Below are 27,587 nucleotides of genomic sequence, written 5' to 3' on the forward strand. Positions count from 1 at the left end.
ACCAGAGAAAGCAAGAGAACCGTCAATTACACCGAAACACACAGAGCAGGCGGTTCAGATGTATCTCGATCCGATTCCCAAGCCAAAGTTAGGCAACAAATGGTTTGTGCCGACTGAGTTGACACAACCGCTTCCACATGACTCTTGAGTGCAGGTTATTTCTGATGGTCTTGACGATACAAGCGAAGGCACAGCACAGGCCAAAGGGAGCTTAAAGAGAGACAACAAGATCGGGGAGAAGAGAAAAGAGAAGAGATCCAGGAAACTGGGTAGCTTGCGCGGAAAGCCTCGAAATGGGGCGAGGGGGGGAATCTTGCCTGACCCCAAGGCACATGCAAGAGAAGCCCTCGATCTCGAGCGACAGCGTTGCAGCCAGGAAACCGAAGAAACAATGCAGAGGAAGGGTAAGCAAAAGATTAGGGAAACCAGAGCATGTCAGCGAAACAACTCCACGCCGACGGCAGATGGTGATTACAGAGGAACGAGGGGGATATTTGTCAAACACACTTGGCACGCTACATCACACAATACAAGCCTGCAGTAAAATTGCAGTGTTTCTAGGGCCGGGCAGGACGCAGCAACGACGAGCCAGATGTGCTGTGCTGGCTCTGAGCTGGAAAGACGCACATGCAAGCCACAGAATCCCGCCGCAAGATGGATGGGTGCGCATGCGATGCAGCGTTTGAAAGCTGATGATGGTGAAAGCTGGACCACCATCTCACTCAGCCGTTGCAGCCAGCGATGCGTATCGTCCACCAGCCCCCAAAAAAAGACACTGTGACGTCATTGTTCAGCGGCTTTCTGGCCCTACGAGGAATAGGCCCGCTGGCGTGGCGGTTTGGTTCAACTTTAGGGCTACGCATCTATACATACATGAGCAGGCGGTATGGCCTGTAGGCTACTGCTGTGCCGCTCGAGATTATAGTTACCGAAGGCTTGTCGGGCTTCCTGGATGCTCTATTTTTGACCACGGCATTGGCTGTAATCTTGAATTTGTCAAGTGGTGGAGAGCCAAAGAGGCAAAGCCGAAGCCCAGTTCAACTTCACGAGGTTGTTTTTGTCTTTTCACGATGCCACCGCCGGCGGGCTAGCCAGCCCATTGCAGACCGGGAAAGACGATGGTGATGGGCGACAGGGATCATCCAAGTTGGGGCTCTAGTCCACAGCACCGTGGGCTCCCATGGGCACATGTGAAACAGGACCAAGGGGCGTGAAACATGGGCAGGGCAGCATCAAGCAAAAGCACCAGTGCCAGTGCCAGTGACCCTCAAGGACTTAAGCTGACAGGCCGATGGAAGGGCAGCACCACAAGCAGCGAGCGCAAAGAAACACAAGTGCTATGTTGTCGCTGTCGTACATTCATTACATTGTTTGCCGTCCGTTGCGCGTACAGTGGGGTCTCGGCTTGCGACATCCTGCTGCTACCTCATCTCCGAGTCGTTATCTGCCACCAGGCTGTTTTAAGAGTGTGCCAAAGGGACCCGCATCCACTACCGGGGCCTGCTCCAATCGTCTTCCCCCTCTCTCTTCCGCTTTCTGCTTACTAGACCAGGTGCCAAAAAGCCTTCAGACTCTCACGATCTCTAACCCCTGGCCAACTAACACCAACACGTAGGAGCGGGGCCCACCCAGCACCCAGCCAATCAGCAGCCAGATTCCCCTGCGCCATCTTAAACTCTAAGCGTTTGGCGTCTTCCTCGCTGTCAGTTTAATTTGACCAGGACCAGAGGACAATGCTACGATGGACAAGTGAGACGACTAGACAGACATGGGAGCTAATGGCCAGCCGGCAGATTGGGCGCTGCAAAAGCTCTGGCAGGCCAGGAGACTCCAAACAAGCGGGGAGACAACTTGTTAGTTGACTATCCAAGGTGGCATGACATCACAAACACTGCAGCCCGCAGCTCTCCCTAGAGTCTCCTTTGCTGCCAAAGGGAGCCTGTGTCGCCCCAGAAAGGAAGTGCGATGGAATGGAGGGATACTAGCGAAACTTCGAGTGCATCGGTCTTGCATGCCAGTCAATTCCAGGCGTTTTCCTATTCAGGCTCTAGTGCTGAACCCTAAGAATGGCCGGCACGCTGTAAAGAGCAGCAAGGTGGTCGCAGGGAGAAGGGTCAGACGCTGCTGAGGAAGGCTTCCATTCGCGACGGGTCCTTGCCACAAGGTGTCTTGTCTTGTCTTGGCCACTCGGCGTGAGAGCAAGACTGAGGAGAGACAAGGGCCAGCAGGCAGAGACAAGGCGGCGCATGGCTTGGTAAAGAGGTCACGATCTTCAAGAAGAGCCACTGTCTGTCTGTCTGTCTGTCTGTCTGTCTGTCACACGTAGCCCAAGTGCTAGCAAAGGCGGGCAGGTAGAGGGGTTTCCTGGCCCCCTCCCCTGTCCTGGAAATGGGCATCTAACACACCGTCTTTGTCTGACCATGTTTTGAGTTTGGTTCCTGCTGTCGTCTGGCCGACTTCTGGCCTTGGACTGGCTGGCTTTCTGATGGATACTTTGCTTCCCCTGTCCTAGGCACGGCGAATTAGTGCAGCCGGGTCAGTTAGTTGACCAGTCAGTCAGTTTTGTCTCTTGTCATACCGAAGATGGACCCCGATCAGCGTCTAGGTTGGGTGTCCCTTGCGCCCCCCTTGTTCTCTCTTTTTTCTTCCCAGTCTTTTTTAAAGGACATGCTTGACAGCAACCCGCATTAGTGGTTTCTATTCCTGGGCTGGCCCTGTCGTCCATATCCGACTGTGCGTTGTTAGCGGCGTGGTGCTAGTGGGAGGAGGAGACAAGAGAAGCACGTAGCCGACTTGCTGGGTAGCTAGCTTGGGCCGCTCGTTGTAGAAAATACAAGGGACTCCCTCTATTTTGTTCGTCTTTTCCCTTGTTGTTTTCGTTCCTCGTTTGTCGCTTTGGTACTCTATCTTCACCATTCGAAGCAGTCTTTCATTTGCAGACTTTCTCATTGTCTCTGCTTACTATCGCTTTCTACACACTCCCTCACCGGTTCAGCTCACAAATACACACACTCTCTCACTCTCTCGGCCCTTGGCTCTCTCTTTTCGTCGGCGTGCATTCTTTCACCCTGACCAAAACAACATAGACACTCTCACTGTCTTTTTATCTCTGCTCCATCAGCGCTGCGTTGCTCAGCTTCGCCTCTTTTACTTCTTCTGCCGCATCCCGTCTTCACTGCGTCGGCGTACTACCACATCGGAACTTTGGTTTCTCTTTTTTCTTGTTCTTTACCCGTTACGTCAATCCAACCGCTGCAGCTCAGCTTGCTTGGTCTGCTTGTTGGCTTTTCTGTTCTCGTTCTGCTCTCACTCGCCCTGTAAGTTGCCTCTTCTGCCTCGCACATAAACTCAACGGCACTGCTATACCTTGTCTACCCTCTCTTTCTCTCTCTCCTGCCTCTTCTTCTTTCTGAGTCTCTACTCTGTATATTTTCTCAATTCTTTGACCTTCCACCCATCGTTCCCTTTAAAGACGGACTCCCCCTTGGGTGACTTGCATCTACTAACACCGTGACGAATTCCTCAAAACAGACACTATTTGTGCATCACGTCCCTCTCTGCATCCTTACCACGCTGCTTTAACTGCTTCATTCCCGCCTGGAATTCAGAGACCCTCTTCTCTGACTTGGTGCATCTATAGTAGCTGTTTCTTCTGCTATCTTCTGGGGCCTTTTGGCTTTCGCTATTACGCCAAACGCACTACAAGCCGGCCCTTTCGAGGTTTGGTCAAAGTGTGTTTTGCATAGTGCTTTTTCTCTCCTTGCTGCAGGGAACGAGCCCACCGAGTGCTTGAAGAAAGGTCTTGCATATAGACCAAGACTCGTGGCTCTTTTTGTCCCGCAGCCTATTCCCCATTCTTTTCTTGCATCCATTTTGGTCAGGATTTGGCTGCTTTCACCACCGTGAGTATCTCGCCTGTTCGTCCTTATCCGGGCCCCTTACTTGTCAAGGCATGCAGCAGTCGGCTAACCGAGACACCTTATTCTCCACAGGCTTCTACCCATCCCTCACAGTAACCTTCATACACTATGAAGTACTCATTCATTACCCTGGCTTCTAGCCTGGGACTTGCCTCCGCCTTCTGGCGCATGGAGTGCCCATCCCGCGTCGGCAATGCCCGTCTGGATCCCATCATCAACCCCGGCGGCCTCAGTGCCCACATGCATTCAATCTATGGCTCCAGTGGCTTCTCCAAGACCTCGTCGTTTGGAGAACTTCATGAGGCCGAGTGCACTTCGTGCCGTGTGACCCAGGACAAGTCCGCCTACTGGACCCCATCGTTGTACTTTCAAAGCGCCACTACTGGTGAGTTCACTGAGGTTGATGAGCAGGGTGGTCTGCTGGCATACTACTTCCTCAATCATGAGGAGATGACTGCTTTCCCCGAGGGCTTCCGGATGCTGGCCGGTACCAACAGCCGCCGCACCTTTAGCACGGGAGACCCCATGCAGGCTGACCCGCCCAAGTCTAGCTGGTCATCTGCCGGCATCACCAGCCAAAAGGCTCTTGCCGAGCGCGCCATTGGGTTTAACTGCCTCAACTACGCCAAGCAGGGCGAGGCTACGCTGTCGCGCCACTACCTCCCCGAGAAGGCGTGGCTCGATGCCAACTGCCCTGACGGCATCCGCATTGAACTCATGTTCCCTAGCTGCTGGAACGGTGAAGACCTTGATAGTGATGACCACCAGTCGCACGTAGCCTATCCCGATCTTGTTATGACTGGCGATTGCCCCGACTCTCACCCTGTCGGTCTGGCCGGTGTCATGTTTGAGACTTTCTTCCGCACCCAAGAGTTTAGTGGCGATGCTGGTCGCTTTGTTGTTTCTAACGGCGACCCTACCGGTATGTTACTCACACATTGTTTAGGGTTGTCTACATTGACTAACACATCTTATTAGGGTTTGGCTTCCATGGTGATTTCATCACTGGTTGGACTCCTTCTGTGCTACAGCAGGCCATTGACACCTGCACTAGTGGCTCCGGTTTGATTGACGACTGCGCAGTCTTCAACATCGTCCCTAAGACAGACTCATCTAAGTGCAAGCTGGCCCAGATTGAGACGGCCGCCATCTCATCGACTGGCCCTCTGAAGTCTCTTCCTGGCAACGTTGTCGTTACTGACGCCAATGGCGTGTCCAACTTTGGTGGTTCTGGCAGCAACACCCAGTCGGGGCCTTCCTCTGAAAACCCTCTGCCTGTGACTCCGTCGTCCAGCAGCTCCAGCTCAAGTTCAAGTCCCAGCCCTCTCCCCAGCAAGCCTAGCACGTCCCCCCCCCCGCCGCCGCCGCCCGCTACCCCGTCGTCAAGCTCAACCACATCAACCAGCACGACGCCTCCGCCGCCGCCGCCGCCGAAAACCACCTCTTCGTCATCTTCTGCCTACGGCGGCGGTGGCTTCTCGATTGCCAATGTCCCCAATCATGTGACATCAGCGCCTAGCACTACCACAACCACCTCGGTAGACCCTGATGCGGGCAAGTTCTACAGCACCAAGTGGTCGACGGATGCCAACGGTGTTGTGTACAAGATTCTGATTGTTGTGGTGTACACGACAGAGACGAAGTGGGTAGATGCCAAGGCCACAACAACACTTGTGACCTCGTCGCGGCCGGCACAGTACACGTAATAGTCGTGACATTGTCTGTTTCTTTTTTTTCCCCATTTCTTTCGGCACGTATCTTTTTTTTCTTTGGCATATATTTGGGCGGGCGGGCTGGCAAAAACGCTGATTCATGATTCTCCTGGGCGCATTTGTTTTTCTTTTCCTTTCTATGTAACTAGTTGGTTATTACTGTTTCACTGTCTGTCTTTCGGGGCTCTCTTCTACAAACTGTCTTGTTTTTGTTCCTCTGTGCACGCAAGCTAGGTAGAAAATTAGAATTTTTCTGAAGCCAGGTTCCTTTGATTTCACCCAGTGTTTTTTCCGGGCTTAGGTGAAGACAAGGCCATGATTGCTGTAGACGTCGTTCTGGAGTACATGTTGATAACTAGTACCTATCATTTCCTTGCCAAAGTCGTCGGTACTATAGAGGTCGAAGTATCTTGTTAGTTGCATCTAAAACATGTCGGCCACAGTCAATTCTCCTTACATCAAACATTTAATGAACACCATGAATGAAGAAAAAAGTCAAGCTGAGCTACACCAAAATGAATCCCCTGATGCCGATTTACGCTGCCACGGAAATCGCGCGCTCTGATTGGCCACTGGCGTGTAAGTGGCCTACGGGTCTCCACTTTTGACCACAACAAAATTTGATCGTTACGAAAGGGCCTTGAGCTTCAAGAAGCCAGAAACCAAAACTTTAGTTTTCTTTTTTTTTTCGGGAACGTCATAGCATGAGTTGACTGCCTCTCTGCCATTAAGGAATGCTGCCTGGCGGGCTCTCTGGGTCAACACATTCCCCACACCGCCAACAACGCCCCGCAAACCCATTCCAGCACCAGCCAAACAGCCAGCCAGATCCCTATCTCTGCATTTCCCACCATCCCTAGGAACCTTCTTCCGCGCTGTGCAGCAAGCAATGCCGACAGACCTCGTGCGGTGCTCTCGGCACGCACTGCGAGCTATCCCACTACGCGCTCGCTGGCTGGTGGCGCCGCTATGCAGCGCTGGTGCTGGCGCTGGCGCTGGGCCTACTGGACCTTGGTGCACTCCAGCGTAGCCTCTGGCTCGCCGTGTTGTCTTGCAGCGAGATTCCAGTTGTGTAGGACAACAACGAACGGAGAGTGCGGGTAGTGAGTAGAAGGACGAAGCATATTGTGACCAAGACAATTTGTTGATCGCACGCTGCTTCTTATGACTGGCTGCATCCTCGCTCCTGACTAGGCCCCCAATGCCATCTTGTCTCTCTTGCTCTCCTGGTCTCATCACCAATTTGCTTTCTGTCTTCCATGGTCTGATTCATGCTTATTACGCTGTGCTCTTAGTTCCCTTCATTGTCGTCAGTGTGATGGGTTCGCAGCCTTTGTCTTTCGCTCAGTAGATCTTTGTCATTGGAAACTCGTTCCATCGCCTTCTTTTCGTTCACTATCGCCAACTTCTTTCTTCTCGCCCTATATTATTTTCGCAACGCTCTTTTACTTTCGCCCCTCTATCGACTTTAATCGCTTTTCTTCAGCCCTTGGTTGCTACTTTCCAGTGTGCTGTTGGTACCTCGTGGTCTTCGACAGTGACTAGGTCCTTCACCTTGCGACAACTATCATTTTTACAACCTTGTTCTAATAACCCTAATCGACTACACCATTTCGAGTATGCCGGCGGTCCAGAGCCAGGTGGCCGGTCCTGGCACCTTCCTAGTGACACGCGATCTCGCCAAGGCCTCCATCGCATGGATCATAGGCGCTGCAGTTGGAGGCAGCGTCATTGTCGCCGGGGTACTCTCCATTGTCCTATACATGCTCTCGGTGCGGCGAAAGAGAGCTATGGCCGCTTCAAGAACATCGTCCGCCGAGTCTCCAGTACCCGTGGCCAATCTCCAGCCGCTTGACAGCGGGACGACTCTCAATGGCAGCCTTCAGCAGACAACCACAGCCGGCCAGAAGAACAGTGTCATGGCCTTCTTTAGGCCACGACAGAAACCGTATGTCGGCAGCTTGACTCGAAAAAACAAACTCCGCAAGACATCGTCTACTCATCGTCCCAAGTCAGTTCATGCCAGCATCGGATCGCCGCGCGCAAAGGGGAACTGGATCGACGACGATGCCCTTCACGGCCCTAGTATAATGCAGCATCTGGCACACCCGCGCAAAAGCCAGTCCCTAGAGAACGCCTGGGTCGTCGGCTCTCCTACGCTCCCCGATATTACTATGCAGGAGCCCGCGGAAGGAATGTCAGAAGCCGAAAAAGAGCGCGAGCGCTTCTACAGCATGGCCAGTGGCACTGTGCCGTATCCAATGTTCTCTGGGAAAAGAGCCGATAGCACTGCGACTGCAGCCTCCAGCTTCACACTTCACGGGTATGGTCTCCATAGTGGCTCGTTCCCCATTAGACACAGTAGTGCGACGAGTGCAACAGGAATAACCAGCGTCGGCGATGTGGGCGTGGTCAGCCCGCAAACACCGCCAAGAACGAGCAGCATGCGACGTGGCTCTTCGGTAACAAGCTCTTCTGACAAGGAACTCCAAGAGATCCTCCGCAATACCGATCAGCGTCTCCTCCGTCCCACCAACGCTCCCTCCGCCCTGTTCAGTATCATGAGAACACCAACGTCTGCAAAGAACCGCTCCCTGCGTGGCAGCCCTAGCCGGACGCCCGTCTATGCCACTACGCCTCAGTCCAGCTCGCCTGAAAAGGCGCAGCTGGCGAGCACGCTGAATGTGGCCAAGTGGCAGATCCTCACTGCGCAGGATATGGATGCTGAGCCGTCCATCTTGGAGTATGCTTCTGAATCTGAAGATGGCGATCACATTATTGATGAACACGATGAAGACATCCACGGCAGCATTCTCACACATGAGTTCAGTACAGTGCTTTCACCTGCCGGTAGCTTTGTGTCACCTGTTCGACAGTCTGTTGAAGAGGACGATGACGTTACCCAACCCATTGATCTGACAGCTGAGCTAGAAAGTGCCCGTGCTGAACTACACGGCAACGAGTCTCGCAGCCCTTCGGCCTGTAGCACCGTCTCTTCTGCACTGTCAACTCTCTACAGCGTCGATGAGCGCGAAGATGCCCCATCACCGCCCGCATCATCTGGTGCAATGTCTGACACCTCGACCAAGCTTGGTCACGATGTGACGGGTGATGCCGAGAGTGCCGTCGACGATGTGTCTTCAGGTGACGATCCGTTCAGCCCTGTCATGCTCAGCAATTTTCCCAAGACTAAACACTTGTCAGTCATGCCTCTGTCACCGTCCCCTCTTCGGACCTCGCGGAAGGTATACTCTTGCCCGCCCCCTCGTCGCCCTACCGCATTTGGTGGAGGTGATTCGCCGTTGAAGAACAAAGCACCCTCCGACAATCCTTCGTTTAGCGCTTCGCCATCTTCAAAGGTCATGAGTTCCGGTTCCCCTATCCGCCAACGCCAGCCAGCAACCAAGATGTCTGCACCCCCATTCGCCTCGCCCCCTTCTAAAACCGGGTCTCCCAAATCCAGCGCAGCCGACTTTGAGCCGCTGCCCATGAAGCGCGTACGCCCCGCGACACCAGGCAATTTGAGGCGCAGCTCTAGCGCCAAGACTGCCGGCTCAGCCAGCATGGCCGACAACGGACTGGTGCGCAAAAGCTCGCTCATCGACAGCCGTGTGCGCGCTGTGATGCTGCAAAACAATGACAACGCCCGTATGATCACACCCATCAAGGGACACCAGATCCGTATTGTCACGCCCTCTGCAAGCATGCGTTCCCGTGCTCTTGCCGCGAAGCAAAAGCAGCGCATGGCCGAAGTCCAGAAACATAATGTTTTGCGTCCGATGCGTAGTTCGCCGACGCTGGGCTCGCACGACCATGGCAACGCCTCAGTCTCATCGCCTGCGACATCCGGCTCGTCTTCACCGGACTCAGCTTCCAACTCTGTCAAGGTCTTCGGCAGAGCACAACCAGCTGCTGTTATGATGAAGCCTGCAGTTCCTACCGTCGTTGTGAGCACGCTTCGGTCGGCTTCGACCAACTCGCTACTCACATCGTACTCGGGTACCTCTTTGCTCTCGATGCCGGACAACCAGCTTACGCCCAGTCCAAGCTTCCAGATGGCAATGTCACGAGGTGCTGGCCCGTCGGGCGTGTATATCCCCCAAAGCATTAGCTCCAGTTCCTTTGACTTGACGCCTGCCACCGCCCTGGACATTACCATCACAGAGCTTCGCCGCCGCAACAGCCAAACGCCGCAACACCGCTCGCAGAGCTACGCAGGCCCCCCTACCGTCATGACTGTCGGCATGGGCATCATGGACAGCCCGACTCTGCCGCATCGCTACAACACCATGCGCCAACACAACCGTGCGCCCAACGCCATGCCCCCTGTCGCCATGACCAACTACAACAAGCGCCGCCGCACCCACACCGGGATGACTAGCAGCGGCTCTGTCAGCCACCTGAGCGGGCCCAGTCGCCTGCTTGCCACTGCGAACACGGCAGGCGGCCGAGGATGCGCGATGCCTGCACCAAAGCGCCGGCAGCTACGCGTTGCATCCAAGGCCAGTCGCGAAGACATGCGTGCGGGCATCGTGCAAATGCCACTTCCAATGCCCAAGGTCAGTGGCATGACGCGCAAGAGCTCACTCAAGTCTGCACCGTCTGTCGATGACATGGTGCTCCCGCAGCTCACGCCTAGCGCAAGCATGTGGACGCAGGAGAACCTTCTTGCTACACCCAACTCCAAGCCAGGCCGGAAGCCGTCCGTGACGTTTGCGCAGACTGATGATGTCCTGCTCCTGTCCGACGATAGCAACTTCCATAACCTCACCCTGTACGATGATGCTGGCGTGGTAACGTATTCAAATTCATATGGCCCGAGCAAGCTCTCAGAGGCCTCGATGCCCGGCGCCTTCGCTCACTAATGATAATTCTTCTACGCAATGTACTCTCCTGATAATGCCAGCTTTTTTTCTCTGTTCTATATCAACTTGCAGACTTACCAATGCTGTGCCATCATGGCAGCAACCATGTCTCGTTGGTCTCATGTATCTTCCTTTCGTTTCTCGAGCGCCCATAGTTTAGTTAATTAAGTTTTATCCTCCAATGCCTGAACCTGCTTCGTAAATTGCATCATGTCTTTCCATTCGCATACTTCCCTTCTACTCAACACGAGGTCTCTTGCTTTCTGAGTCTTCTGTCCCGTTCTCTACAGCCCCATTCGCCTCCGTCGTCGCCTCACCGTGACTTCTCACTCTCCCCGCACCCTCACCTAGCTCTCCACTGACGCCCTCTTCTTCACCCCCAATCCAATTGCCATCCGTGTCGAAGAACTCGTGCACATTGTCGGCCGTGATCCAGCCCGAACTTCCAGGCATCGGAGGCGGCAGTCCACCGCTGGCGCTGCCGCGGAGAACACCAGAGAATCCCTCCAGTGCCTCATGCTCTGCGCTTCCTTCAAAAATGATCTCGGGGTATGCGTCATCTTCCTCTTCGCCCTCGAAAGCAGGGTCCGGGTGGAGGTCGGAGCAGTTGGAGATGGCAGTGTAGAGTCTATCAGCGATGTGGTCCGTACCCTCTATGGTAGCTTGGTCTGGAACAATGCTCAGCTCGATATCCTCGTAGTCGTCATCCTCTGAGCCCCCCTCGCCCAGCTGGATTTGTATCCAAACAGTCTTTACTCTGTTGTCTCCGGATCCCACGGACGCCGCAGCGTGGATCGCTATCAGTGGATAAGGTATTGACACACCAACCTCCGCCACCGCGTTATACAAAGTGAGTGTCCTACGGGGATTGTCAGAAGCATTTTCTCTCGTTATTCGTTGGCGCTCTAACTCACCGGCTATTAACGAATACGTCTAACACCTGCTCAATCCTCTCCTTGGCCGTTTCTCCCAGGGCTACGCTTTCAGGCTCGGAAGGTCTCGACTGCGACTCTGACACTGGAAACACGGGAATCTTGCCGGCGCTCTCTGTGGGCAACCAAGCTTTGGTCTTCGAAATATGCAGGTGTAGCACCGGGTTGCCGTCGTGGAAGCTGACCGGCGTCTGGTTCTGGTAGTCCTCAAGACTGACGTAATCCTCCACCTTGGGCGGGGCTCTTATCGTAATCGGAAGCATTTTGCGTATGTAAATCGGCCTCAAGACAACAAAGGGAAAGCTGTAAATGTGTCTAACGGAAAGAGATGTCGTCCAACGACCAGCTATGGGCTATAGCAAGGCTGCAGCCTTGTCACGCCTACCCAACCAAGCCACGGGCTCTTATCGGCACTATCGCAACGTGATCCGCATTAGCCCCACAATAGATTAGATGGGGCAACCAGGCTGTAGGCCTAAAGCGACGTCATTGCCACTTCGCGACCGGTAACTTTGCATATGCGCCAAATTTCCAGAGCCAAGCTTCAGCCCTAACCGGAAGGCCAAGTTCGTCGAGTACAATGGGTCAGAACTACGACAACCGTCAGTGCAAATCATCTTATTCCGATCGTGTGTGCTACTAGCCGCCTGCTAACCACGCCTGCCCTCTCCTCTAGAGTTCAACAATGTCCTTTCCCAGGTCCCGCTGACAGTCTCGCCGTTCGTCAAACTACCCTCCGCCCCTACTCTAAGCTACAACTACACCAAGCTCCCGTCCGTCCTCCCCGCTAGCCGCTACGTTGCCGGCATGTCTGTAGTGCAAACGCCTGCCGGTCCCGACGCACAGGCCTACCCCGCACCCAGCGCCGTCGCCAGCGCCGATGCGCCCGCCAGCAACAGCCCCGGCGCAGCCGTGCCCAGCCTCTCCAACAACATCGCGTACGTTGCCACGCGCGGCGGCCACGCGGCGCACCCGCAGAGCATCATCCGCTCGTGCACGCTGCTGCGCGAGCACCTCGAGCAAATGCAGGCCGAGGCCGACCGCGAGCTGGAGGCGCTCAACGCCCGCATTGCCGATGCCGAGCTGGCGGAGAAGCGGCGCATTGCGCCCGGCTGGCTTGATAGCGAGAACCACATACTGATGCCCGTGAGCGCGGCTGAGAAAGTGGTGGCTGCGCCTGTCGACTTGGTCTCGGAGCCGACGGAGGAGCAGCGCCTCAAGGCCGATGCCGAGGCGAATGAGGTCTCGGCCTTTGTGGAAATGCTGAGTTTGAAGGAAAAGCAGAAGGTTAGCAAGTAAGCGATGATCCAGCGTTTGCGTCACCTCCTCTTAGGCACATTGTCTTTCAAAGCACAGGCCTCCTGCCTCCCACCTTCTCTCCCACTCTCTGCACATGTTGTTTCCCTTTAAACTGGACGGCGATCCGGAGTTACTGGCGTTAGCAGGCGAAAGTAAAATTCGCCCCCTTTGTTTAAATTTAGTTACACACGATCATGATCGAAACAACAGTAGCTCCTAAACCTGCAGATGGTGATGATGTCCTTTTGCACTCGTACGTCAACGGAGGCTGCTGGAGGATATGTTCATTTTGGGATTTACCGCATCATCCACCAACAAAGAGCCTTACTACGCGAAGTTATAATCCTCGAGATTTCCCACAACTAATTCAAGTTCACAAGTTGAGTTCGAAACCTAAATAGATAAATACATAAAAAAAAGGTAGCACAAGTAACTCAGATATGTACCAACAAATAGAGTAGAAGCAAAGAGAGAGGCAAGGGGATGGCAAGGTTGGGCGAACAAAAACGCTCGGTAACATGGAAATACCAGTAACTATATTCAGGACGAGAATTGAGATTCAAGCCTCAAGAGGCCGTTTTTCGTGTGTATGAGGAGACGGCTCTTCCGCGTCTTCCATTGTAGAATCACTGTTGACTCCGGGTCCAATACTCTCTGTATCATCTGACACTGAATTTTCAGCCGAGGGAGTCCGTATATCTGTGGGCCTGCGTCCAAGTCTCTCGCACCACTGCTCAGCGCTTCCAATGGTGCCGTCGAGCACATTGCTAACCTGCAGAATAACTTGCAAGCCTTCTCGAGCGACCAGCAAGGCAGTTTGCGCATTACGGCGGGTGGTTGTGCGGTGGTTTGGCTGCTCGCCGCGATCTAACGCAGCTTGCTGCTCCCATGCCTGGGCCTTGGCGGCGCCAGCAGAGCGCATGGGAAGACTCATGAGGCTGCGGCGGACAAACTGGCGGGCGGGTTGTGGTAGAGAGGCTCCAGCGTACATGGATATAGTTTTAACAGTATCCTGGAGTACATGGACGACATCAGACTTGAGTTTGGTAATGCGTTCGCCAACTTCTCGGCGAGATCGGGGACCGGGTGTTTTGTGAGCGGCTCCGTCAGACTCGCGAGTGATGTGACTAGGCTCACTGCTGTTGGTGTCACTGTTGCCTTGGGCTTCTTGGTCTGATTCGGTTTTCGGTTCTCTCGATTGGATGTCGAGGTCGTCGCCAGAGATACTGCTTCGCTCGCCTTCGTCTCCTTCGACTTCAGCAGCTCCCCGGGAAGCTTCGCGTTCGCGAGCCTCGGCGCGGTCATATTCCTCAACTAGATTCTTCAACATACTGATGTTGTTGTCGATATTTTTATTGGCAGTTCGCAGCAATGCTAGACAATACTTGAGACTGCGAAGGCTCTGCTCATTCATGGCAGCTCCAAGGCCCGTTGTTGAACGTATAAACCTCCAGCCCACGTTATTTGGACGGTCACGGGGGTGTGTCTGAGGCCCATCGGGGCCAATAGGAGTGCCGGAAGAAGAAACGTAATCGGGCACACCCATGTCGTCGCTATACGGAGGCAAGCTAGACATTGTAGCAGAGCTAGCAACAGATAGTCTGCGCATGTGGCCATCACCATCCTCACTAGCCGGTACACTTGCACCCTCATTTACTTTTCGCCGCTTAGAGGATCTCGATTGTTGTTGGGGCTCTACCTCGACGGGAGCTTGTCTTGGCCTTCGGCCACCCAAGATCCAACGAACTCCGCCTTCAACACCAGTAACACGGCTGACATTACCAACCGTGTTCGCAATGGGATTTAGGTAGCTCTCGACATACTCGGCGCCAGACTTAAAGCGAGGAGAGAAGTTTTTAGAATTGTTGTAAGCTTGTGTCGCCCCACCAATGGTGGTAGCCAGCAGGGGATGTGAGTTTGTAATCATGGAAAGTAACGGTTGTCGAGGTGGTTTGCCGTTGATCAGAGTCGAGTGAGCCATCTGGGGGCTGTGCTGAGTTGAGGCTGCGCCTACAAGAGCCATTGTTGTTAGTTGCTGGTGTTGAAGATGCCTAGTATCAGTAGGGGACACACATACCAGTCTTCATTTCTGCCAAAGCTTGGGCAACTAGTCGCAAGTCATTATCTTCGTGGAAGCTGCTGGCTCTCGAAGCCCGCATGTAGTCTGGTGAGCCCATTCCTGACATTTCGGAGTCCATCGGAGTCTGGTGATAGCTGAGCGATGAGGCTGTGGAAACACCTCCAAGTTCGGGAAAGGAAGGGACATGATGTGGCTGGCGGTGCGGGGATGGCTGTGTCGTAGGTTGCGCGGGTCCCGAAGCTGGTATAGAAGCCGCAAGTTGTGCAAGTGAGGGTAGAGAGGTGCAGCTCCCCTGGCGTTGAATGGAGGAGGGCATTAAGGGAAGCGACGGGTTCATAGTCGGGTCGAGTTCCTTGATGCGCGGCAGCTGCACGTCATTGGAGCGGAACTGCGATGGCGCTGCGGACTCGGGAAAGCTGTCGACTATACTGGGAGCCGCACTGGCGCGGGGGGGCTGGCCGTCCAGTCCCATGGTGGCCTTTTTGTAGGTTGTGGGTGTGGTGAATAGTAGCGACTAGATGAAAGCCTCCAGGTAGGGTTCCGGGCAATGTTTGGGGGCCATGTGCTGTAAAGGTGAGTCGGGGTTTAACAGATCACCCTTCCAGTCGTCTACGGAAGAGTAGCGCTGGCAGGCAAAGAGCAGGATAGGGCCAGATCGTAGTAATATACAAGCAAAAGAATTCGGGATACCGTGGTTGGAGGTTGAAGGAGTAGCACAAGACAAGAACAAAGACACACAAGCAGGGCCTGATTCGCAAGCACGAGGATGAAGGGCCGACGGGATGTCCTTGTATACAAGGAGGCACATGAAAGCAGGCAGACGTCAACCAGTGTAGGAACAGAACAAATCAAAGGGAACGGCAAACACGAAAAAAAAATTTAAAAAAAAATTCAACAGCAGCGCCAAGCAGGGAACAAGCTCAAGCTCAGGCACAATTTCAGGTGCAGATGCAAAGAATAGGTTCAGACGGCAGCCAGGCCAAGGTGGACGATGGATGGGATGTAGAGGATGGAATATCGATGGGATGTGGGAGGAGCAAGCGATGATGGCAGGCTGGCAGTGAAACCCAGCATAGCAGCACAAGTATACTTGTACTTGGTGATAAGAGCAGGGGGCGCATGGACTCCCGCAAGCACGAGATGCGTTTTCTTTGCTCTTTTGGGTCGACCTGGTGCTTTAGCGTTGCGTCTGGTTTGTGCCCTATGCCCTGTGCCCTGTGCTGGTGTTCTCTGCCCTCTGCCCTCTACGGCTGTTCCAAGAGACCAAGATTCTGGTGCAGGGGTGGCTGTTCCAGCGACTGGCAGCGAGAAGTTTCGATCACCGATAGTTACTGATGTGAATATGATAAAAGAGGCTTTGTATGTCTGGCTTGTGCAGGATGCTAACAAAGGCGAGAAAAAACAACGATGCTATTAGTTATATTGCTTTGAGATGACGGAGATGACACACGCAAACTCAGCAGAAAATTAACCACGGCGCCGGCACCATGACTACATATTACAGGCGCTAGAGGGCCTAAGGACAACTATAAAAGCGCCGGTTCCCTAGCGCCTCTGAGCTGCTGACATTTCCGGCTCCAAGACACAAGAAAAAAAATTGTTGGGAAAAAAAAGACGGCCTCGTTTGCACGTGTCAGACATGTGAAGAGGTGGAGGTGGAGGTGGAATCACATGCTTTTTTGTTGGCCAGTTTTTGGAGGCAAGGGTTAGTTGGTCGTTGCCAGTTGCCAGCCGCCAAACAGGCGCTGAAGATGCTGCAAGAAACTGGCTGATCAGTGCCCCTGTGCCCTGTGCCGTGCCTGTGACTAGCTAACTATGCGCCTTTTACCCCAGCCTTTTGTACTATACTTCGTGTCAAGTCTTTCACTCGGGCCTTGGCAGCAGCAGCCTATCCATCACGCTCTGTACCACAAGCATCTCCAACCATGCCCCTCACTCGGCTCAAAGCCAAGTCCGCATTTGGCTTCAGGACCTCAAACAAAAACAAAAGCTCCGTTGCCGCGTGGCGGTCGGATTTATCAACATAATCCAGGCCCGCACTTGCGCTACTTGCTTGCACCTGGACTTGTGCCCATTTGGCTGGTTCTATGGTTGTCCTTTCTGTAAGCTGACACGCCAACCTTATCATAGAGAACCATCTGACGCCTTGTCACTCGACATTCGTTGAAACACAGGCAGATAGATCACAAGGTGGCGACGACCCCTCTATTCCAAGCGAGGGGGATGGATTGCTTCATGTGATGTCCAAAATTAAGTCCCTGCCCCCGAAAACACAGCCAGCACAACAAGTGCTTCTTAGACATCAGGTCATGGATCATGGTGATGGATGATAAAATGTACGCTCCCTCTGACACCGCCCTGGCAACGAACCTGATTCTAAGGCCAAAACCAGTCGAATCAGGAAAAAATACGTAGGCAGTTCTTATGGGATAGCTAGCTAGGCTGTTGGTCTACGCGTCAAATATCGCTTCTACGTCAACAGCTCAGAGTAACACTCCGAACAGAATGTTCGGGCATTGGTGTGAGGATATGAAGAGATGCACTGTCTGAAAGACGCGATGGTACTGAAGAAGAAAGGAAAGAAGAATTGTAAGAAGAGAGCGCAGATTTCGAAGTTTATAAAGGTTTTCACAGTCTCCACTCAATGGGCTCCACTCAATGGCCGCCCCACCCAATAAGAGAGTCATGTGACCCTTCAGGGACAGGGTTGAAACACCCATCCAAGCCGGCCGGCAGTGGGGGCAGCCCCCCTGTGGCGCATCAATGACAAATCTCAAGCCTCATGTGGCGTCCACTGTCTGTCTGCTGGCTGCAAGTGAGGCCTTAGCCTCCTTGGTCCCGCCCAGACACCTCCAGTTCCCAGTCGACAGCTCAATGACAACGAAAGCCGCAAATCGAGACATCGGCCTCCTTTGTTCCTCAGCCTTCCCTGCCCGCCAACCGGACACCATCGCCAAATTCCTCAAAAACAAAAATCACACATTAACTATGCTGCCGTGTTAATTGAACTGCCTCCTGGTCTTCTTCTCCGCCTTCAACTGTTTATTTCTACCAACTAGCTACTCTGGAGAATCCTTGGCGCTCGTGCCAGCTGTCGCATCTCGGCTTGTCCCTATCGTGACCTCACTTATTGTTTTTTTTGGCTGGTTCTCACCGAACACCCCTTCAGATTAACCAGGCTACTCTGCAAACTTAACAATGGCCTCCGCCCTTTTCTTCCTTGACCTCAAGGGCAAGGTACGATCAACTCGGCGCTCTCCGCCTTGACAACGGCTCTCTCTCGTCCAAGCTTCCGTACTGACATATTTCCCCTCTTCGGTAGACCCTTTTAGCCCGCAACTATAGGGGAGATATCCCCATGTCAGCTGTCGAGACCTTCCCCATTCTTTTGAGCGAAGCTGAAGAAGAATCGTCGGCTGTCCCGCCGTGCTTCTCGCATGAGGGTATCAACGTGTGTTCTCTTCTCCTGACCCCCGAAGTCCCCCACGCACTCTCTAACTCGCCGGCCGTGCCAGTATCTTTACATCCGCCACAATAATCTTTACATCCTCGCCCTTACGAAACGAAACACCAATGCTGCTGAGATCCTTCTCTTCTTGCACAAAATAGTAGAAGTCTTCACCGAGTACTTCAAAGCGTTGGAAGAAGAGTCCATTCGCGACAACTTTGTTGTCATCTACGAACTTCTGGATGAGATGATGGATTTTGGTTACCCACAAACCACCGAGACCAAAATTCTACAGGAGTACATTACCCAGGAGTCACACAAGCTCGAAGTGCAAGCACGCCCACCCATTGCCGTCACCAATGCCGTCTCATGGAGATCCGAAGGAATCCGTTATCGCAAGAACGAAGTCTTTTTGGATGTTGTTGAGAGTCTAAATCTCCTAGTATCTGCTCGTGGAGATGTGCTACGGTCTGAAATTCTCGGTGCCATCAAGATGAAATGCTACCTTAGTGGTATGCCCGAGCTCCGTCTAGGTCTCAACGACAAAGTCATGTTTGAAACGACGGGTCGCACTACTCGAGGCAAGGCCATCGAGATGGAGGATGTCAAGTTTCACCAGTGCGTGCGACTTTCGCGCTTTGAGAACGACCGCACCATCTCCTTCATCCCACCGGACGGCGAGTTTGAACTCATGAGCTATCGCTTAAATACACAGGTTAAGCCTCTGATCTGGGTCGAGTGTGTTGTCGAGTCACATTCCGGATCCCGCATTGAATACATGCTCAAAGCCAAGGCGCAGTTCAAACGCCGCAGCACTGCCAACAACGTCGAGATCATTGTGCCAGTTCCCGATGACGCCGATTCCCCGCGCTTCCGCACAAACATCGGCTCTGTCCACTACGCTCCCGAACAGAGCGCAATTGTATGGAAGATTAAGCAGTTTGGCGGCAGCAAGGAGTTCCTCATGCGCGCAGAGCTTGGCCTTCCTTCTGTCCGTGGTGATGACGAACATGGTGGTGGCATGACGGGCGGTTTTGGTGGAAGTATGGGAGGTGTCGGTGGCCCCGGAAAGGGCGCCAAGAGACCAATTCAAGTCAAGTTCGAGATTCCGTACTTCACAACAAGTGGAATCCAAGTACGGTACTTGAAGATCACAGAACCCAAGGTAAGTAACAACAAACTATGCTATTTTCAACGCTTCACTTTTTCTTACATCAATCACTAACATGCCGTCTAGCTACAATACCCCTCCTTGCCGTGGGTCCGCTACATTACACAATCGGGCGATATCGCCGTCCGGTTACCTGATGCTGTGTAATGGGAAAAACCGTGCAAACCTATAGACAGGCCTGAACTTGCAAGCACCAAAGATGCAGTACATAAGCCATATTTTACCAATTTTGAGCCTCAAGACACGAAAGATTGCCGTATCAGCAGCTCTTGTCTCCCTCCTCAGTAATATCAGACTCGACACTGAATCTAGGCTACATCCTGGTGATGGTTCCAACTAGATTTAATCACACCCTGTTGATTTTCTGTTTTGCATGTTAGATGTGATTAATTGCATTTCATATAATAATGCATTTTGCCTTTACCTTCTGTCCCCCCGATATTTTTGTCTATATGTTACTCTGTCTGTCCCCGTACCAACCCCTTTTCTTTTCATGAACGCGAATTCCATCTGAGCAGTTTTGCCTTTACAACTCACCGCTCCATCCCTGGCTTGCTAAAATAGCATGCAGAAGCTCCTTCTCGCCAGCCCGCACATAAACAGCCATGCGCAGTCTTCCCGTTAAATTGGCGTCAGCCAGAAGGGCCTTATCCTGAGCCAGAGAAGTAGGATACTCGGCCAGGAGGCCAAGGAGAATACGGCGCATCATCTCTACACAAATCTCTTCTCTCTTGCGCTTATCAGGGACGACAGACGAGGAGACCTTACGCAGTGCCTTAAGAACTAGGTTCACCTGGTTGGCGAGCTCATCCAGCGTGTTGTCCATGGTTGCGGCTCCCTGGAAGAGACCGTCCGGGCCAGGGTCTCCAGAGTTGCGTTCTAACACGACAGACTCCTCAATCTCGTCCTCATCCAGGAAGTTATTCTGTACAGTGGAGTTAGCAAGACGGCATGAAAGAACCATACTTGTCATGTGAATCATGTCAAACTTACAGCCTTCTCCCAGAACTGGTCAGACAGCTCCAGGTAGGCCTGGACCTGCTTTCGCACTAGGGAAAATGGGACCTCAACCACATCGTAACGGCTATGGCGGTCAGAGACGTATCCATACTTCCGCAAAAGCTCTGAGTTGGGATGAGGGCCATAGTAGTTGAGGATCTCCTCGCCGGCAGCAATGGGACGCAGCGAGAACACTGTGAGTGCATCTTCGGCGTGGTTTACATGAGCCTATGTTTTAACCAAGTGCAGTTAGTAAAGTTTCGCCGATACTCTATCTAGACGAATTATGGCGTAGTGGGACGAGGCTTACATTGAACTCTGCGTCGGCGTTCATCATGTCTGCCATGGGCACCATGCCCAACATGGTCTTGCCATCGTGGTCCTCAACCCATCCATCTTCTTCCATATTCTCATCCTCGTCGCCATCTCCCTCTAGATCAAAGGCGTAAGCCATGATAGTGCTGCCCACGCGGTGGGCCAAGTCGATTATCTGCTGCTCGGTAAGCTCCGGGGTACCAGTGGGATAAAACACGTCCTTGTGCGCATTAATTGCGGGGATGATCTTGCGGTGGAACATTGCCTCGGCCTCATCCTTGCCGATGCGTGACAGCAGCGGACTGGTCTGGAGCTCTTTCAGCTCCTCGCTGTTCCAGAACATGGGCGTGTCAAACTGCGTCGGCATGACGGTAAAGTACTGGGCCCATGGAGACGCGGCACCGCGTAGGTACTCATAAATCATTACCAGAATCAGCGATGACCACGGGTCTGACCCGTTACTCTCCATCTCCTCGTCGTCGTCGCCCATCTCTACGTCTTCTTCATCGACGAAAAGCTCGGGTGCCCGCTCGAGCAACGACGAGGTAGCAACGCTCATGATGGCCGGCCGCGGAATAGTGAAGAGCATAGTCTCCGCGGGTATATCAGTTGCGGCAACTGTGTACAGAGCCAGTTTGTCAGTCCAAGCCCTCTACTTCATCCATGTCTTTATCTAGGTTCATATATGCAGCAGACGGGAAAGAAAAGCTCTGCGCGTTTCTTGTCACTCACCCAGACCACGGCCGGCGCCCTTGTCACGCAGATCCTTGAAGGTGACAGCCGGGTGTATTTCGGCGCCGGGAAATGAAGTAAACCACTGCATAAAAGCAGCAGACCGTTCGTTGAAGTCTGCCATCCTGAAGAAGCGAAAGAGTTTGCGGTGATGATGGGATAAAATGAGATAGTAAGATGGCGGCTAGACTGTATTTTTCATGGGTCAACTTCACAGGGGAATTGCAACTCAATATATCCTCGCTCTCTGCTTGACTAGATTTCGTTCTGATGGTCCTGTGAAGTTGGACAAAAATTTCATCTTCACATGTACCCTAAATATGTCATAACCCTATCTACCAACACGGACGTACTTGGTATCTCTCAGTCCCTAACTAATGAGCCACACTTCCTATGGGACATCACCTTCGACGGAAATCTACATGCATGTACTAAGTCTTTCTCCATTTTACTTTCATTCAGCTGGAATGGTTCTTTTGCCTCAAAGACACCATCAAAACCGCCCGGACTCAGCCCCGAGTCGCGGTAATTAAAGTGGGTCCTTGTGATCCGATCTCACAATCCTCGAACCGCACTCATCTATGACTTTCACAATTTGTAGAATTTTGAACCCCACAAAAGAGGGCACATAAACGAGCTTTTAGATGCGGTGTTCATTCCTAAAGTCTTATACGAAACAGGCCAGAACTATTGGGTTTCATGACCCGAACCAATCCTAATGGCCTATATACTGTGCTCAAAAGAGGCACGATACATAGACCACAGCCACAAAGAGATAGCTATATGAGGATCTAGAGCTTGAAGATAGTCATCTCAATTTGGTCAGTATAATCCAAGACAAGACAAGACAAGATAATATGTATGTATGTGTGTACTAAGGACTTATAGGTTGGGTTACACAAAGTCAAGTCCACAGTGGGGCTTACTTGACCAACTAACTAGTTAGTCAATAGTTCACACGACAAGGCCAAATATTTTGGTTCAAGTTTGTGACGTTGAAGGCTATGAAGAATAAAGAAATGCATGTCTTATTGTTTGTCATTTTGCTCGGAAATTTGATTCTCTGTTTATTTGTCTTTGTAGGAGGGCAAAAGGTCTAGTGGGGGTATTTTCTTTTCATAATCACTCGCAGGTTGTAACATCACCATTCAAGACCTGTTCTTCCTGTAACCTCCGCTCCTTATCCTCGCGGGCTTTGCGCAGACCAGACCTCTTCTCCGCCCGGTAATGATTCCCGTTTGGCGCCAAGCTACGAACAACCGGACAAACCCAAATGGTCGGTCCACTCCCGATGTTGTATTGTTGAACTACACGATTCACAATGCCAGTCAATTGCTTGTTGCAACTGACGGTGGTAACCCTTGAGACCCATCCATAGGTAAATGTCGAGCATGTAATGTCGCGCAGCTCTGCAATAACGCTTCTAGCAGCCTCCGGGATGAGCCCGGTGTCAAATGCTTGCTCAATGTCAAAAGTGGCCAATTGAATTGGAAGACGCAGGTCGTCTGGAACTGCATGATTGCTCAGGGCTCGGAACGTGGCAAGTCTCTCTGTCGGGTTCGGATCAAGACCGGAGCTACCCGGGCCCGCAAACAACGCATCAAGTCGTGCCTGTTGCGTCGGGGTACCCATAATTTTCATCTGTGCACACATGTGGTTGGCGACAGCCTGAGTACACACCAGCTCTCGGCCTTGGAGGGCTGGATAAAGCGCCCGCACCATGACACCTGGATTCTTTTTCTCGTCAATGATTTGCTGCGTTGTTGCCTTGGAGTACCAAGACTGATCAACGACGGAAGTGTGAGTGATGTCAGACACTAAAGCGACCAATATAGATGTATCCAGGTTGATCACAGGAGTTAACTCCTCGGACTTGTCAATGACAAGACGAGAAAGAATGGCGTCAAAAGGGAGAGCTTTGCCAGCGACAAAATCACCCTCTGCAGTTTCCACAACTATGTTTGGAGCAACACTGCGAGCCATGTTAAGCACCTTGTCGATTTCCTTGATCTTTCCTCCTGAGATACGTGGTAAAACCAATCGGACAATTGGGGTTTGGTAGCAGCATGGGTTTGACTTTGCAGCCCGCGCCAAGGCTTTTGCCTGCTTGACAACCAAAAGATCACCATCGGTGTCATTTTGGATGGCTTGTTGAGGCATTTGATTATTGGCGTCAAGCCAAACTTCGTCTTCGCTGCCACTCTCGCTGTCGCTATCAAAGTCCCAGCCGCTGGCCGCCATTTCAAAGAGCAATCGTTTCTCGTTGAAGTTTATGAGCTTAATCCATTCCATGCCTTTGGAAACAACAGCATCAACGACCACTTTCTTCTTGTCTATTTCTAGCTCTGTCTGTTGTACTAGCTCGTTTCCACTGAGACCTCTGGCGCGGAGAGAAGTCCGAATGTCGGCTGGGCTAGTGGCCATGAAGGTCTGCTTGAGTCCTGCCAGATCGTGGCTTTTCTTGACACTGGCCCATATCAGGCCCATATTGAACACAAGATCCTCTGCTGCGTTCTCAGCCTTGGAGATAAACGTAGATAGGCCAGGGAGAAGATTCTGGACCGGCCGCGTATCGCCGGTGGCGCGGCCAGCTTCAACTGCATTACGCAGGGCATAAAGCTCGGATATGAGCGCTTGTTTGGCGTCCGTGCTGTTGTTGGCTTCCATCACTCAAGGTATGCAAAAGGAAAAAGAACAGGACAGAAGAGATTGGAAAACGCCAAGAGTCGGAGTTCGGAGCGCAAGGGGCATCAGTTGTCGAGGTGACTTTGTAATGCAACTATAGGCCACAACAGAGATGACGTCGTGGCTGCATTGCATAAACACCGGGTTTGCATAAACATTTACGTCACGTGATCATCACGATGCAAGCTAAATCGGAGATTTTCAATGTAGAACTTTCCACCCAAAGACGTTCTATGTGACTTAAATAAACATTAACAGTAAAGAGATTTTTAACAAAAAGTATTTCCACATGGAAAAAAGATAGCGCGCTAAAAACAAAGAAAATGAAGCACAGCCAACTTAGAAAGTAAACTTCATCAGCGCTGGGTTCAGCAGGACTGGTAAGCAGAAATGGCTGACAATCACGGCAGCCAGCGGGTAGATACTGGCAAAGGTGCGGATCTGCCAGAACTCAGGGAAGTAAAAGTAGGCGGCGATAATCAGACCCGTGCAGACAATGCAGAGCAAAAAGGTGCCGGCAAAGTGCCTGAGAATACGCGGGACCTCCTGCAGGAAGTTGACGTTCTCAACCTCCTTGCTGGTAGCACCCCACTGGATATCAATGTACAGAAAGTGGCACATGATGGCCTTGGAGACGTGGAGCGAGATTCCGCCCAGGAATATGGTAAAGATGGGCATCCACTTGAGGTTTTCCCAAACTGAACAAGACGTTAGCGGCTGATAATATGGAACAGGGTAAAGGGAGAGAAAACTTACAGGCTTTGAGAAGCGAGTTCTCGCCAATGCGGTAACGCAGGAAGGCCAGGGACAGGTTGCCGAGGGCCGGGAACACAACAATTATGGACAGGTAGATGGCAAAGGAATCAAGGTAGAACTTGTCCAGGTGGCCGAAAAACCAACCGGTCAGGAAGAAGTTCATCAGAGACAGAATCCAGGACGCGCCAATGGCATAGTAGGTGCCAATGTAAGCCATGATACCGATTTTCTGGTACAAGTAAACGTTGGAGAAGAGGAAGCGCATGAACATGGGTGCAAAGGGGCCCTTGTACCACCACTGGTGCAGGGGATGGAACAGCAGTTCGTTACAGCCATAAGCATACTTTTCCCAACGTGCAAGCTCGTCGTAGACTGTCAGCGACACACCCTCCTGGAACTGGTTGTTAGAGTACGTTGCAAAGCGTAAGATGTAGCCAGCCGACTGGAGACGGATGGCCATGTCAAAGTCCTCAGACACATGCGACTCAGACCAGTACTTCTCGCGGCCATCGTCCTCGTCAACGTATGCAACAGCATCTTGGATGGCTGACCAGCGAAGGAAGGCATTGTGGCCGACAAAGGGACAGATGTCTCCGCCAGATACCGAGGTGGTGATGGCGGTGTAAATCATGTTGGTGAACCAGGTAACAGCGTACTCGAAGAAGGAATCGGAAACAACCATGACACCGGAGCTGTGCTGGATGATGGCGACCTCGGGTGACTCTTCCATCTCGCTAACACTGTCTAGCAGGCAGTCCTTGGGAACACGAGTATCAGAGTCAATGATCAGAATGTAATCACCGATACGGATGTCACCAGCAGCCCAGGTCTCGCCGTTGCTCTCGGCAATGACTTCATCCAGAGCGTGCATGTAAGCAGCCTCCTCGTCCTTCTGGGACCACTTGTCATGACGCTGGACTTCAGTAAGCTTTGCCTCGACGGCATTACTCGTGCTCAAAGCGTAGTTCATGTTAGAGGCCTTCTTGAACTTTCCCTTGCGGATAAACATTTTCTCATTTTCAGCCGGCTTGGGGTTGTGCTTGGGACGGGCAACCCAACCGATATCATGTTCCTCATAAAACTCCTGGCGCGCACTGGCTTGGTCGGCATTGATCAGCTGCATGCCATCATCGTTGATAAAGATATTGGCGGTGCCGCCCTGCATTTCATAGCTGGAGATGGCCGCCTTTAAAGACAAGACAGTAGGCTTTATGACAGCAGCCAGGCCCTCCTTGTACACAGGCATCTGAATGGTGACGTGGGGAAGGGTAGAGGTGAAGCGGTTAAGGCGCACCGGAGGCTTGCTTGAGTAGAACTTGGAGTTCTGGTTGATGGTGCCAATAGGACCAATGAGCTGGAAGATATTGCCGACAATAGCTAGGAAGAAGAACATGCTGATGAAGAATTGGGCAGGGCAGACGACAAGTAGTGCTAGTCGAGTGTAGTCTCCGTCCAACATGATCTGTAGTCCTAACTTTCTCCAACCGAAAGCCATACAAACTATGGCGAGACACAGAGAGAGGGAAACAATGCAGGCGCGCACCAGCGGAATGGTACGCTTTTCGGGGCCCGCCGATTCAAGATCCAGTTCATTTTCATCCATCGAGGCTTCCTCTTCATCGACCTCAGTATCCTTCCACATCAGAGACATGATGTCGTTTTCGATCTGGCGAACGCGGCGCATGATGTTATCAGGCTCATCGTCCCAGACAACCAACATCGGGGGCTCGACAATGAAGGCGGCGAAGTGGTGTTTCTGAGAGTACGGCAGCTGCTGAATGTTGGCAAGGACCTGAAGCTGCATGTTATCACGAAGGGGAATGGAGTCGGTAACTTGGTATCGGAGCTTGATGACGCTCATAAGCGTGTGGACCCAACGGGTGTTGACAGTCATGCCGCACTATTTCAGATGTTTGAGTCAGTGAGATTCCATGAGTTAGGGATAGGAGAATAAGAAACCTACAGCAACGTTCATGGCCATGATCTGCTCATAGAAGCCGCCAGGAATCTGGGCCATGGATGGCGGTTGGCACACATACTGGCCGCGGGCCTTCTTCAACACAACACCTTCACCAAAGGCACTGTCACTGTCACTCGCGTACATCATGCGCAGTTGGTTCTGGTATAGATGGGTGACAGTGATATCGGCCTTGACGTCGGCGATAGACAGTGACACAGAACTCATCTGGGCCGGGTTCACTGAACGGGCAGCACTGCGCGGGGTTGCCATTCCGCTACGGGGAGTTGCCAGGCCGCTACGGGGGGTTGCCAGGCCGGACGCCGGTAGAGACATAGGGACATTTGTAGTAATGGATATGTCTTTTGCTTTGCCCTTATCGGTGACTGTCGATGGCGTCGGGGCTCCATCTTGTGAAACAGAGTCCTCCTCGGGCTGTTGTTGCGGCTTCTTGACGATCACTTCAGGGCTCTTTTGCTTCTTATCCTTCTTTTCCTGGGAGACACTTTTCTTGAAGATTCCCATGGCAGCGGGTGATTGATTAGCTATGTCCAAGACAAGACACAGCAAGGGAAGAGAATTAAAGAAATAAAATAAGGGACCAAGGCAAAAAGAGAAAAAGAAAGATACCTAAGCTCAAGTAGACCTTACTAGCCAAACCTAGATACCAAGAGGCCAAACGAAAGAAAGTCCCTCCGATAGTCGAGAATTCTAGA

General features: G+C 52.4%; 9 protein-coding genes across 9 annotated transcripts; 4 read left to right on the plus strand and 5 right to left on the minus strand.

Moving 5' to 3' along the window:
* Window positions 1–4,028: 4,028 nt before the first annotated feature.
* On the plus strand, window positions 4,029–5,626 carry BROUX77_003790 (uncharacterized protein; the record flags this gene model as incomplete). Its single annotated transcript, XM_073748480.1, has 2 exons — window positions 4,029–4,842; window positions 4,899–5,626. 2 exons carry the CDS (start codon window positions 4,029–4,031, stop codon window positions 5,624–5,626), a joined length of 1,542 nt encoding a protein of 513 aa, XP_073606215.1.
* Window positions 5,627–7,251: 1,625 nt separating this feature from the next.
* Window positions 7,252–10,497, plus strand: BROUX77_003791 (uncharacterized protein; the record flags this gene model as incomplete). The annotated part of the gene is made up of 1 exon (XM_073748481.1): window positions 7,252–10,497. One exon carries the CDS (start codon window positions 7,252–7,254, stop codon window positions 10,495–10,497), a length of 3,246 nt encoding a protein of 1,081 aa, XP_073606216.1.
* A 237-nt stretch (window positions 10,498–10,734) lies between these two features.
* Window positions 10,735–11,692, minus strand: BROUX77_003792 (uncharacterized protein; the record flags this gene model as incomplete). The annotated part of the gene is made up of 2 exons (XM_073748482.1): window positions 10,735–11,356; window positions 11,412–11,692. The coding sequence occupies 2 exons, from the start codon at window positions 11,690–11,692 to the stop codon at window positions 10,735–10,737; spliced, it is 903 nt and encodes a 300-aa protein (XP_073606217.1).
* A 317-nt stretch (window positions 11,693–12,009) lies between these two features.
* BROUX77_003793 (uncharacterized protein) lies at window positions 12,010–12,728 on the plus strand (the record flags this gene model as incomplete). The annotated part of the gene is made up of 2 exons (XM_073748483.1): window positions 12,010–12,031; window positions 12,106–12,728. 2 exons carry the CDS (start codon window positions 12,010–12,012, stop codon window positions 12,726–12,728), a joined length of 645 nt encoding a protein of 214 aa, XP_073606218.1.
* Window positions 12,729–13,287: 559 nt separating this feature from the next.
* Window positions 13,288–15,280, minus strand: BROUX77_003794 (uncharacterized protein; the record flags this gene model as incomplete). The annotated part of the gene is made up of 2 exons (XM_073748484.1): window positions 13,288–14,738; window positions 14,806–15,280. The coding sequence occupies 2 exons, from the start codon at window positions 15,278–15,280 to the stop codon at window positions 13,288–13,290; spliced, it is 1,926 nt and encodes a 641-aa protein (XP_073606219.1).
* Window positions 15,281–18,006: 2,726 nt separating this feature from the next.
* On the plus strand, window positions 18,007–19,574 carry BROUX77_003795 (uncharacterized protein; the record flags this gene model as incomplete). Its single annotated transcript, XM_073748485.1, has 4 exons — window positions 18,007–18,045; window positions 18,131–18,259; window positions 18,324–19,421; window positions 19,494–19,574. The coding sequence occupies 4 exons, from the start codon at window positions 18,007–18,009 to the stop codon at window positions 19,572–19,574; spliced, it is 1,347 nt and encodes a 448-aa protein (XP_073606220.1).
* Window positions 19,575–19,953: 379 nt separating this feature from the next.
* BROUX77_003796 (uncharacterized protein) lies at window positions 19,954–21,597 on the minus strand (the record flags this gene model as incomplete). Its single annotated transcript, XM_073748486.1, has 4 exons — window positions 19,954–20,352; window positions 20,421–20,654; window positions 20,737–21,359; window positions 21,474–21,597. The coding sequence occupies 4 exons, from the start codon at window positions 21,595–21,597 to the stop codon at window positions 19,954–19,956; spliced, it is 1,380 nt and encodes a 459-aa protein (XP_073606221.1).
* A 998-nt stretch (window positions 21,598–22,595) lies between these two features.
* Window positions 22,596–24,140, minus strand: BROUX77_003797 (uncharacterized protein; the record flags this gene model as incomplete). Its single annotated transcript, XM_073748487.1, has 1 exon — window positions 22,596–24,140. The coding sequence occupies one exon, from the start codon at window positions 24,138–24,140 to the stop codon at window positions 22,596–22,598; it is 1,545 nt and encodes a 514-aa protein (XP_073606222.1).
* A 357-nt stretch (window positions 24,141–24,497) lies between these two features.
* On the minus strand, window positions 24,498–27,396 carry BROUX77_003798 (uncharacterized protein; the record flags this gene model as incomplete). The annotated part of the gene is made up of 3 exons (XM_073748490.1): window positions 24,498–24,856; window positions 24,915–26,814; window positions 26,878–27,396. 3 exons carry the CDS (start codon window positions 27,394–27,396, stop codon window positions 24,498–24,500), a joined length of 2,778 nt encoding a protein of 925 aa, XP_073606223.1.
* Between the last annotated feature and the right edge of the window lie 191 nt (window positions 27,397–27,587).

Source organism: Berkeleyomyces rouxiae (genome assembly GCF_048999995.1).
Source record: "Berkeleyomyces rouxiae strain 22BRR77 chromosome Unknown BrBRR77_ptg000003l, whole genome shotgun sequence".
NCBI lineage: Eukaryota > Fungi > Ascomycota > Sordariomycetes > Microascales > Ceratocystidaceae > Berkeleyomyces > Berkeleyomyces rouxiae.